The 12,632-nt window shown below is 40.4% G+C and overlaps 1 protein-coding gene across 2 annotated transcripts; it reads left to right on the top strand.

Annotated features, from left to right (window-relative positions):
• Positions 1-182: 182 nt before the first annotated feature.
• TTC32 (tetratricopeptide repeat domain 32) lies at positions 183-11,499 on the top strand. Of its 2 annotated transcripts, none has more exons than XM_055399596.2 (3): positions 183-700; positions 1,644-1,765; positions 5,846-5,977. In XM_055399596.2, exons 1-3 carry the CDS (start codon positions 549-551, stop codon positions 5,950-5,952), a joined length of 381 nt encoding a protein of 126 aa, XP_055255571.1. In that variant the 5' UTR covers positions 183-548; the 3' UTR covers positions 5,953-5,977. The 2 variants fall into 2 exon arrangements, with proteins under 2 accessions (XP_055255571.1, XP_055255570.1); XM_055399595.2 differs by lacking the exon at positions 1,644-1,765 and adding an exon at positions 7,165-11,499 and having other exon boundaries at positions 200-700; positions 5,846-6,012.
• Positions 11,500-12,632: the final 1,133 nt, after the last annotated feature.

Below are 12,632 nucleotides of genomic sequence, written 5' to 3'. Positions count from 1 at the left end.
ATAGCTAGAATCGAAACTGACAAATGTTGAAGATACGGAGTAACTAAAAGGCCAACGCATTGCTGCTGGAAATGCAAAGTAGTACACCCGCTCTGGAAAAATGGAAGTTTAGGAATTCTCTGTATATTCTGGAAATATACATGTACAGTTTGTGTGTAGGTACACGCCCCCCCATTCGATGTAACGAAAGGCAAGCTCCTTGCACCATCTGACCACGGCCTTAGAAACCAGTTCGGGACTACCGAGCTACTGCTTTTCTGGAGATCGGCAAGTGGGGCCAGCGGCTACAGCCGAAGCGCACTTGCCAACGGAAAGTTCCGTCTGCCCAGCTTTGCTGAAGCACCTGAGCCTTCCGCCAGGAGCGTCACCGATCTCGCGAGACGACGGGTCCTCGGAGAACACAAAATTCCCCGGCTGCTAGGGCCGAGGATTTTTGCAAAGTTAAATTCCAAGGTGCGGAAGTGGTTGTGGGTTGTCGCCTCTTGTCGCTTCTAATCGCTCAGAAATCAACCCCCAGTTCCACACGGAAAGCTAGGCCTCCGACCGCGATGGACGGGCAGCAAGGGCACGAAAGTCCCGCCGCCCTAGCACTAGCCCAGGCTCATTTCAAGAGAGGTGAATACGCAGAGGCCGAGGCGCTGTACTCCGCTTACATTCGCCAGTGCGCCTGTGCAGCCTCGGAGGGAGCAGCGCGCTGGAGGTAACTATCGCGAGAAGTGGGGACAACGGGGTCTCCGGAAGGTGGGCGGCAAGGGCTCCGCTTACTCGGCCTCTGGCGCTCACCCGCCAGCGGGCGGGCGCTTTTGTTCTTCACAGAAAGGCAGCGAGGGAGCGTGCTTGGGGCGCAGGCCTCCGCACGTTGCTCCGGGACTCCGAGAACGGTGTCCCGACTCCATGTTAACTCTGACCCGGAGTCTTAGAGCGGATAGAGCTTTTCCCACCTGTCATTTTAACAAGACCTGGTAAGGGCGAGGTGCCGCGCGGGTGCCACGTGAGCGCACAGCGTCGCGACTCCGCCGCGCGGCATCCAGCAGGCGGTCTGAGTTTTCACGTGTGAAAAGAAATTTAAATATGTGGAAATAGTATAATAAACCTCCAGGTGACCATCCCTGGGTTTAAGCATTGTCACTTCACCCAGGAGATCAGGTTATTCGCCCAGGGATGTCTCAGAATACATTTCTAGGCGTTAAAGGCTTTAAAAAGACGCACCCACAGTATCATTATTCATAACGTCATTATTTGGAATTTTCCTGTTTGATCAATAAAAGTTTTGTTTGTTTGTCTGGTTGGTGTTTTCGCGGTTGGTTCAAGTCAGAATGCACATCAAGTCTCTCAGCCTTTAAGGCTCCCCTTCATTTTCTCCCCTTGCAGTTTATTTGGTGACGAGGATATCCTCACCAAAGGATATCCAGTCCTGTGTCCTGAGACTGTCCCATATTTTGGATCTTCTGGATTCACACCCCCGCCCCCACCCCACCCCATGTCGTTTAACATAGCCTTCTGTCTTATGCATCGCTTGTGAGTTGGTAGCTAAATCTTGAGGTTTGATCGAATTCAGATCCAAAATTATGGTGGGATTACCGTTGTAGGTGTTGTATACTTCTGTCAGGGAGCATGTAATGTCTTTCTTTTTGTGATATTAGCAACCTTGATACTGACCAGGGTTCCTGGGCTTCCCTAAGCAAGAGAATTGATGAGAGGCCAGACCAGGAATTCAGGCAAGCTTTATTGAGGTCTCTGCTGCAGCAGGGCAGAGTGAAAACAAGTAAGTTTCCCTTGCTTGCTGGGAGCAAGGGGAGAAGTTGGGGTTGTGTCCAGGGGTCTTGAAGGCTGGTGGGGTGGCTTAGGTGGTTTACCCACCTCTTTGGACCAAGGTTTTGAATGGATGGGACATGTGAAGTACCCTGTTTCTGTTCCTGGCACCCTGTTTTTGCTTCCAGCACTTCAGAAGTGGCTGCTGCTGCTGCTAGTCACTTCAGTCGTGTCCGACTCTGTGTGACCCCATAGACGGAAGCCCACTAGGCTCCCCCGTCCCTGGGATTCTCCAGGCAAGAACACTGGAGTGGGTTGCCATTTCCTTCTCCAATGTGTGAAAGTGGAAAGTGAAAGTGAAGTCGCTCAGTCATGTCCGACCCTTAGCGACCCCACGGACTGCAGCCTACCAGGCTCCTCCATCCATGGGATTTTCTAGGCAACAGTACTGGAGTGGCTTGCCATTAAGTGGCAGTTGGGATTTTATTTGGTTTGTATCTTCTTATCCATAACTGGCTCCAGCTGCAAATGCACTCAATTATTTTTAGTTCCTTATAGTTTTTGTATTTTGTTGCTGGAGAAGACATTTGTCTAGGTGCAAACACTGCAGCAAATGGTCCTAAGTCCCAGCTCTCAGCCTGTCTCAACCTCACCTACTAATACCTACTCTTCCAAAGCATCTTATATTTATGTCTGAATGCGAAGCATTTTGGAAAAGCAGTGGCAACCCACTCCAGTACTCTTGCCTGGAAAATTCCATGGGCGGAGGAGCCTGGTAGGCTGCAGTCTATGGGGTCGCACAGAGTCGGACATGACTGAAGTGACTTAGCAGCAGCAGCAGCAGCAAAGCATTTGTTTTACTCCAAGATTTGCCTTTGTTGTTCTTGTTAACGATTCTTGTTAGTGGTCCAGGACAAGAAAAGAAAGAACAGAAAGGGGATAATGAGCAGTGTTTTTCTTGACAGTTTGAGTTGTCTGCCCTGTCACCCTCCTCTCCTTTCAGGGATTTGATGTTTTTTGACCAGATGCCAGCTTGTCTTTTGTGTATGAGGCTCAGAATTCTTCTCCTGTTTGTTAAATTCACATGGAATTAAATCAGAAAAATTAAGTGGCTTTCAACAATACACCATTTCAATAATACATCATTTCAATAATACACCAGAGTAATAGTTAATAGTTCTGAACAAGCAATAAGATGATACCACACCTCCCCCCAAAATTAGTAAACAGAAAATTTAGTTTTCTATTCTTGTTTCAAGCTGGAAGAATACACTTATCTAGTAGGTTAAAACGCTTTTTTATTTTTAAATTTTCATTGAAGTTTAGTTGCTGCTGTACAATATGTTAGCTGGACTGTGCTAGGTTGCTTTAGTCATGTCTGACTCTTTGCAACCCCATGGACCGTAGGCTGCCAGGTCCTGTCCATTGGATTCTCCAGGCAAGAATACTGTAGTGGATTGCCAGTTCCTTCTCCAGTATAATATGTTACAGGTGTACAGTATAGTGGTTTATAATTTTTAAAGGTTATACTTCATTTATAGCCATTATAAAATACAGTCTCTATTCCTGTGTTGTGCAGTATACCTTTGTAGCTTATTTTATACCCAATGTTTTGTACCTCTTAGTCCCCTCTCCTTGTTTTGACCTTCCCCCTTCTGTCTGTCCACCAGTAACCACTAGTTTGTTCTCTATGAGTCTGCTCCTTTTTTGTTATATTTAAAAGTTTGCTATATTTTTTAAACTTATCTAGCAAGTTTCAGGAGAAGGCAGTGGCAACCCACTCCAGTATTCTTGCCTGGAGAATCCCATGGATGGAGGGGCCTGGTGGGCTGCAGTCCAAGGGGTCGCTAAGAGTCGGACACGACTGAGCGACTTCACTTTCACTTTTCACTTTCATGCATTGGAGAAGGAAATGGCAACCCACTCCAGTATTCTTGCGTGGAGAATCGCAGGGAAAGAGGAGCCTGTTGGGCTGCCATCTATGGGGTCGCACAGAGTCGGACACGACTGACGCGACTTAGCAGCAGCAGTAGCAGCAGCAAGTTTCAAAAAGGATTTATCAGCAATAAGCATACTGATGCCATCGAGTATTGTTACTGCTCCTCCCTGGTGCATCTCAGCCTGAGAGCACAGATTTGTTGTGTGGCAAATGTAATTTATGCCCCTTACTAGCGTAAGAAAGAAAATCTGCAATGGTTTAGTAGAAGATTGCTCAGCATGCCTGCATGAACCTTCAAATTTTCTTATAGTTTTCAAATTCTTCTAGGAGCTCCTGGTTAAACAGAATTCTATCATTTTCAACTTTCTTCTTTAAATATATCTTTTAGAGTTCGTTTATTTTTAAATAATGAATCACTGAATCATTTTGAAACAGTATTCGCAATCTTTGCGTGCCTGCTGCTCTGAATGGTTTATAACATTTTCTTTTAATATCCAAAAGTGCAACCTTAGCCATCAACTATATTTCCAAATATTTTTTCTTTGCTAAAGTTAGCAAGTGCAAAAAAAAAAAATCTACGTTTGGATTAGGTAACTTGGTTATATTCCATTAAAATAAACACTATCATTACAAAAATCTCAATGTTAAAAAAAATTTGGCTTTAACTGTTAGCCCATGTCTTTCAAATATGAAACAATTTCCATATGGAGAATAGGCTTTTAGAATTTGTTATAATGAGGTCTAATTCTAAATCAAATATCTGATGATCTTCTGATAATAAGACATCTATAACAAAGTTTGGAAGCTTGGAAATTTAATGACTAAAACCTTACTGAGTCCCGAGGCTGCGTTTTACTTAAAACTCTTTACTGGGCAGCAGTTCAGCTAGTGTCATAACAGAGATTGGTGACTGGAGGGTCCCCCTTGGTCTCTAGGATTTCGTGGTGGTGCTTGTGGCATCCTGAAGGGTCTGTGTACCCAGTCTCTCAGTCCTAGTTCAAAGAAACAGGTGTTTTCTAAATTGCAGTGGTTCCTCTCCACTGGTAGGAAACTTCAACTTGAAGGAGACCCCCTAGGCTGTGAATACCCCTCCTGGCACCAGTAGTTCCAGTGCCTGAGATCTCAAGGATTAAGATGTTGAGAGAAGTAACTTTTTGTAACACTAACTGCAGTCACAAATATTTTCTGAGAACTAGATTTTGCTCTGTGAAGCGTAATGAAGAGTGACAGATGAGTTTAGCCTGCATCTTCCCTGTTTGGTTCAAACTTGAGAGTCCCCTTTGCAAAAAAGAAAGGAAAACAGAATCTTTCTGCAGAGCCCATTGAAGTTCTCTGTGGAGATGGTTTGTCCTTCTACAAGTAGTGTGTGGGGCTGTGTGGGGGTGTGTCCTGTTGAGCTGGTGGTTGGTCAGAGCTGCCTGGATGTCTAACCCCTCACCGGAAAGGCTGCTTGCTCACAGCTCCTTGGGCAGCCTCTGGAACCCTCAGATGCAGAGCCAGTTCTGCGCACAGGAGTCCCAGTGTAGACCTGAGCCATGATGTCTTTCTAGTAGGAAGCTGGTCTGGCCTCCGGAAGATGTTTGCTGAGGCTGGAGGGAGGGCAGGTCATCCTCAGACAGCACACCTGGGGATTAGTATCTTGGATTTTCACTCAGGGCTGACTTCTCTTTCTTAACTGGTGGAAAATGATTTCAAATCTTACTGTTTGAAGATCATTTAAAAATTTGAGGATGAAACTGATGATTCATTTTACGACACGTCCATAGCGAACTTGGACTTTGGGCTGGCTTTCTCCCTTTGCTTGATTCAATTCTGAGTTGTCTTCTTTCCCCCACTGGCATGTGCTTTAAACAATCATTTTAAATATTACATTCAGCAAAACAAGGTGACAATGAACAGGAACTTTGACCACACGGTAAAGTGAACGCGCTTTTTAGATTGACATTGTAGTACTAAACAACCCTGCAAAAGTAGACAGCAGGAATAAACAGAAACTGACTCCATGGCTTTATTTCCTTGCACTGTTTCTTCCGCTTGGTTTTGCAGCGTCGACACTGCATGTTATAGGCCGTGAAGTTTGACAATACCCAAAAGAGAGTGAAAGTGGAAATGAGGGGTAACACTGTGTTTTTAATGTGAACTTTTTGTTTAAAGCAAATGCAGCCCTGAGGATTTGGCTACTGCATTTAACAACAGGGGGCAAATCAAGTACTTCAGGGTTGATTTTTACGAAGCCATGGACGACTACACATCTGCTATAGAAGTCCAACCCAGTTTTGAAGTTCCATATTACAACAGAGGCTTGATATTGTATAGGCTGGGTAAGAATTTCTTTCTTCCCCCTTTTGTCCTTGACAGTATTCTGTGAATTCAGAGCTCTCAAAAATGTTGTAAAACGGATGTAGTAATCATCCAGTGTGAAGCTTAGGTGAAATTTAGTTTTAGAGCCAGGAACAAAGGAAGTGTACCTGAATTTATTTTAGGCTTTCAGTGGGTACTAGAGACTGCAGCGGGGCACTGGGGTGGGAATTGCACCCAGGCACCCGAGTGAGAGCCATGCCATTACTTTGTGCCTGTGCGTCCCCAGCTGTGAAATGAGGGTAGTGCTCCTGATCCACTGTGCAGCTTTTCTGAGTTAAAACCTTTGAAGGCACTCGTGCTGTGCTTAGTTGCTCAGTCGTGTCCCGACTCTTTGTGTCCAACTCTTTGGGACCCCATGGACTGCAGCCCGCCAGGCTCCTCTGCCCATGGGATTCTCCAGGCAAGAATGGGTTGCCATGCCCTCCTCTGGGGGATCTTCCCAACCCAGGGATCGAACCCAGGTCTCCTTCATTTGCAGGCAGATTCTTTACCAGCTGAGCTATCAGGGAAGCCCAAGAATACTGGAGTGGGTAGCCTATCCCGTCTCCAGGGGATCTTCCCAACCCAGGAATCGAACCGGGGTCTCCTGCATTGCAGGTGGATTCTTTACCAGATGAGCTACCAAGGAACCCCACTTGAGACAATATATAGTAAAGTGATTTTAGATTTTGGGACTTCGGGGACTGTGAGGACTGTTTCTCATTTAAAGCGTTAAAAAGAATATTCATTTTCTGTTTCTTAATTTTACTGTAATTACATTAAATGGGGAATATTTTATTGAAAGTTTGTGTCAATTTAAGGTATTTACCTGTTAAATCTCCGTAGGTAGCCCATAACTAATTTTAAGTATATTGTTCTGTAAGGGTGTGCAAAGTTACTGTGGTACACACATCCGTATATCATTATCAAGAGGAAAAAATTCCTTTAGTAATTTGAAAGTGATTGAAAGTAAGTGATTGAAAGCTTTGAAAGTAAATGATTGAAAGTGATTGAAAGCTTGTAAATATAAAAACAGGAGTGTGTATCCAAACTTTACTATGAATAATATGTAGAAATACTAAGCTTTTTCTTCCTCTTTTTCATCCCCCCCTGCACCGTGGGTTCTTGTACAGGATACTTTGATGATGCTTTGGAAGATTTCAAGAAAGTATTAGACTTAAATCCTGGATTTCAAGATGCTGTTTTGAGCTTAAAACAGACAATTCTAGACAAAGAAGAAAAGCAAAGAAGAAATTATTGAAAATTTAAACTCATGATCCTAATGGCTGGCATCTCCTTGTCTAATTGAAAGCTGGTGTTAAACTGTTCTGACTTATATTTAAGATAAGGAGATTCATGCATCAGCACTTAAAGTTAAATGCTGTACTTAGGTAATTGATTTAGGCTGAGTAACTATGTTGAGTAGGTATGCTTTTATAACCTGTAAATAATTAATAAGAATGTATGATTGTATCTTATTACAGTAAAATATCTAAAGAAACATATGGTATTTTCTTCAGGAAAACTGTTTTGCTGTTTTTTATTCCCAACTTTTTATTTAAAAATTTTTACCTCCGCAGAAAATTGAAAAGTATGGTACAATAAACACTTTTAAACTTTTCATTGAGATTCACCAGTTGTTAGCATTGTGTCACATTTGCTTATTCTCTGTATTTAAATATATAACTTTTGTGCTGAACTGTTTGAAAATAAGTTGCAGATATTACCATACTTTACCCTTAAATATTTCAGCGTGCATTGTCTAAGAATAGAGACAGCCTTCTTTATAGCCACAACACCATTATAATACGTAATAAAACTAATAATTCTATAATACCATCCATGCCCAGCCCATATTTGAATTCCCCAATTGTTTCCAAAATGTCTTGTGTAGATTTTTATTTCTGGGATCTGGAGTCAATCAAGTTAACACTGCGTTCTGTTGTTAAGTCTCTGCTTTTTAATCTACAATAGTTGTCTCCTCATTTTCTCTCCATGGCATTTACTTTGAGAGTAAAGCTCTTTTATTTTATAAAGCTAGGCTAGCGAGACATAATATTTGGGCTTAACAATAAACATCTTTCATGAGAGCCTTTTGAAAGAATTCAACTTACATTTTTTTTCTCTAGTAATCATTGATAAGGTAGTTAAGGTTTAAATATCAAGCATAGTTTTCTGTCTCTGGATAATGACAGTAATGTTCTCCATCATCAACATTTACTGAATACTCAATATAAGCCAAGCACTGTTCAAACTCTGAATAATAAATTCTGAGTGGAATGGGGGTGGTTAGAGAGGTGAAAAACTGACGAAAAGCACTTAGTAAATAGAAGGCTTTTAAAAAATCTGTTCTATTTGGGTGCTGCCAGGGAACGATTAGGCTGTGATGAAGCTTTCATGAACTGGGAAGAATTTGAAGGGAAAACAAGCCAGAGTCAGCCATGTCTCACCTACATTTGTGTGTGTCTTATTGTTGAAGTTTTGGCTTTCAAAAATTCAGATCCTGCATCTGGGGATCTCCCAAACTAGTTTATTATTGCTATGGAAAAATGGTTCTGGGGTGGAAATGGCCCTAAATGAGAGAAAAGAGTATGTTTGCCCAGTGTTCCCAGAGGAGGGTCAGAACTACTAAGTCAGAACTACTATGACTTTCTCAGATGCCATCACCATCATCAGCCTTCAAAGGGTTTTATTTTTTGTGGGTTTTTTTTTTTTTTTTGAGTAAGTGATCTCATAAAGCAGAGGACGTAATTGCCTCATTTGTAGTTCATAAATACTATCTGGCCAAATACATGAAGAATCTGGGCTGCAGGTGAATGACTATTAAATGGAAATGAAATTAGAATGGAAACAAAAAGTCCCTTTCTGGGATGATTCACATTTTCCAATATGACTTATCTTTCTATTTGTTGGAAATGTCTTTTAAAGAATTTATAAAATTGCATTAAAATATAGAAAAATTCCTCTTAGGAAAACTTGTTTTATAAATATATTTTAACACTTATTTTTAAAAAAGCAAAGTCCATAGACCTTGGGAGAGTTTAAAGCCAGTCTACCCAGGAAATCAAATACTAGAAAAATGCTTCAGTCACTTTATTTTTTCTTGGCTTATATTCTCTTTTCTCTTGACTGGGATTAGATATAATATGAAAAAAAAAACTTGTTAAAAATTTGATTTGATTTGTAGGGTTTTATTATTTAACATTGCTTCATCATTTATCAGAAAAAAAGTCACTGAAGTTCAGAATCAGCACTTGCTTATTTGGAACCCAAGCACTTATTTTCCTCAGGTTACTGGAAATAACTGATTTTCAGTTATTTTCTTTAAATTTTCCTCATTTATTTATTTCCTTGTTTATTTTCTTTAAAACTTTAGACCTCACACATTCAGATTCTAAATTTCTGATTGAGTGAATAATACCTTTGTTATGTGCCTTTTAAAAAAGATTCTGTTTTATGTTTGCTATTATTTATATTTCCCACATTTCAGTATCTGTTGAACTCTTTTTTTTTTCTTTTAACCAGAAAAGTAACCAAACTCTGTTCTTTACCAGTTTTGCTCTTTGAAAACAAGGCAGAAAATTGTAGATTGTTATAGTTTGTTCTTTATAAAGTAAGGTAAGAGAGAATAAGTGGATATACTTTGCTCTTGAGCTTAGAAAATTACTTTTAACTCTTGAAAGCATGGAGCTGTGGGATTTTCCTGGTGCTCCAAAGGTTTAGACTCCCTTCTCCCAATGAGGGGCCCCACGTTTGATCCATGGTCAGGAACCTAGACCCCATATGCTGCAACAAGATGATCCTGCAAGTCGCAACTAAGACCCAATTAAATAGATAGATATTAAAAAAACTAACATGGAGCTATTTGTTTCTGTCCTGAAATCTGGAACTGAATGAAGCGTGTGAATTTCCTTTACGGTAGCAAACCATAGCCTACCTGCTGGATGGGCAAACAAAATTTCCAAGTCAGCTTTTAGTCATTTTCTGTTTGCCCATTTCCAGATTTTTCCTGTTTTTTTTCTCTTTCACTGGCCTCTCCCTGCCCCACCCACCACACTATACATAGTCTTAGCCTTCTGCCGTTTCAGACATTAGCCTGTTTCAGTGGACATACTGTATTTCAACTCTGTCATGCAGTGAAAATCAAGCCAACATTTACACTGACACTCAGTGTTTCCAGATCTGCCAAATCTAATCCCTCTTAAACATTTAACTCTATGTTTCAAGTAATTAAACCCACATCTTGTTTAACAACTTTAATTTGTCCTTAAAAATACTTCTTTTAAATGAAAAGCCATGAAGTGAAAAAAAATTATGTTAATTTTTGTTGGAAAAAATATGAATTCCATTTTAGCCCAGATACATAACTGCTTTTTGAAGATAGAAAAATATATCCGTTGAGTGGTAAAGATAAGTTTATATAAGTTTTAATTTGAAATTACATAATTATATTTACAACAGTTATATAAACTATAATGTTTCCCCACCCCTGTGTCATTAAAAAAAATCGCTTTATTGAGATACAAAGTGTACACTTCAGTGGTTTTTAAATATATTTGGAGTTTCTGTATTCTTACATTTTTCAAGCTTTTCGGGTCTTATGGTATTCTGGCAGGCAAATTGCATTTCATGAAGTTATAACACAGAAAAACACTTTTGGGCAAATTAAAGGCGAAGCATTGAGAGTGTTTCAAAACACCTAACAGGACACACACAAAACAGATGGAAGAGTCTTAAAAACTGCTGTCTCTTCTGATTCCATCCAAATAAGTAGCATGATTCCAATTTGGCTTATGTGATGTCTTCCGACTAGAAACTTGTGTGGAGTAACCAGGAGGTATGTCTCTGCCTGAAGCTGTGATGTTGAACTTTCACTTCTTATGGCATATTTGTTTAATGTGTTTTGGTGAACAGGTTGTTATTTTAAAAAACAAATTACTGACAAACACATGGTGTAACTTTCCAAGAGCCAAGTGAAGAGGTAACGAAACAGTTGGTACGTGAGCTAAGTGTGTAATTTTAAAAGCATCCAAATAAATGCACATTGTCGTGTTTTCTATATTTCTGAAAAATATGACGTTAAATGATGGGAAAGGGATTCCAGTTTAAAATGGCATTTGAGGAGAGACAGAGGAGACCTAGAGAGATTGAGACTTGTTGAATTTCACATTTAATGTTAAGGAGACTTCAAAAAAAAGCAAACCACTACATCATTTCATCCTTTATGAAAAGAAAGGATGAGAAATACTTTCTTTTTTTAAAAACGAAGCAATTGGTAGGATTAAAAAAAATACCTACTTGTTATTAAAGTAACAAGAAGATGAAAGAACACATCCACGTTGCAAAAGACATGATGAAGAAGCCTACAAGGAAGCTGCAAAAGCAGAAATTATGACCTGTGAATATGCATTTAACGGGGTGAAAAGAGCACTGCAGTGTAATGCCAGCTCTGTGTCTGTCAGCACAAACACACACTCGTCGGCGAAGTGACGAAGGTCTCATTTTTCGCAGGAGGAAATTGAGGCTAAGAAATCCAGTAACTTCCCAAAGTTATGTCCCAAACACATGTGAAATTCAAAACTGCTGTTAATTAGTTTTTTGTTGCTGGTTTCAACGTGAAACAGATATTTGGTCTTTTTTTTTTTTTGGTCCCGATACAAAATTGAAATTACTCATAAAATGTTTTAGTGTCCATCAAGGTGGGTATCAAGACAGTATTAAAATATACTTAGGCTTTATATAGCATTATTATGATTCTAGAATTGCTTGTTGGTAATTTTCCTGCCTGATTGAAAACAGACACACAAGATGGTGAAAAGCAGATTAATATTAAAAGCAAACTCCATTCGGAAAATTGAAAGCCGCAGCTGCCAATATGTAAATTTGTATCTTATGTTAAGAAAAAGTATCCAACATTTGTAAAGAGCAAAAGGAGGATTGCATAGCTTTTCAATATCATACTGAGAACAGTCTAACAAACCCACCCACAGAGTATCTAAATTCTCCAGGGCTGAGTCTGTCTTTTATTTCCTATTTACTCTTTAAAAAATTTTTTTGTTTATTTCCTTGTACTTTTGGCTGCACCGGACCGGGTCTTCGTTGCTGCGCACAGGCTTTCTCTAGTGGGGGCTACTCTCGGTTGCCATGAGCGGGCTTCTCATTGCAGAGTCTCTTCTTGTAGAGCATGGTCCCTAGCGTACACAGGCTCAGGAGTTGTAGCTCGCGGGCTTACTTGCTCTATGGCATGTGGAATCTTACTGGACCAGGGATTAAATCCATGTCCCCTGCATTGGCAGACAGATTCTCAACCACTGAACCACCAAGGAAGTCCTCCTGTTTACTCTTGATTAGGATCCAGACCCTGTCAGGTTACACCTAACTTGAAGATTTTCTTTTTTTTCTTTTCCCCAAAGAAGATGCAAATGATTTCAGTTTGGTAGACATAACCCTCAAAGTTACGATTTTCTGGCCTGGAAGACATTACCTAGGTTTGATTTTAACCCAGTAACTTTATTCCCAAGTAAAGCTGGGACCTTCCTCATGAACCACTACTCAGGCCTCAAAGGGTTTCATTCTGATTATTGAATTAAATAAACACTTG

Source organism: Moschus berezovskii, chromosome 11 (assembly GCF_049115385.1).
Source record: "Moschus berezovskii isolate FMDL1 chromosome 11, NW_MosBer_1.0, whole genome shotgun sequence".
Classification (NCBI taxonomy): domain Eukaryota; kingdom Metazoa; phylum Chordata; class Mammalia; order Artiodactyla; family Moschidae; genus Moschus; species Moschus berezovskii.
The sequence above is the reverse complement of the archived record's forward strand: the minus strand, read 5'-3'. Positions and strand labels throughout refer to the sequence as shown.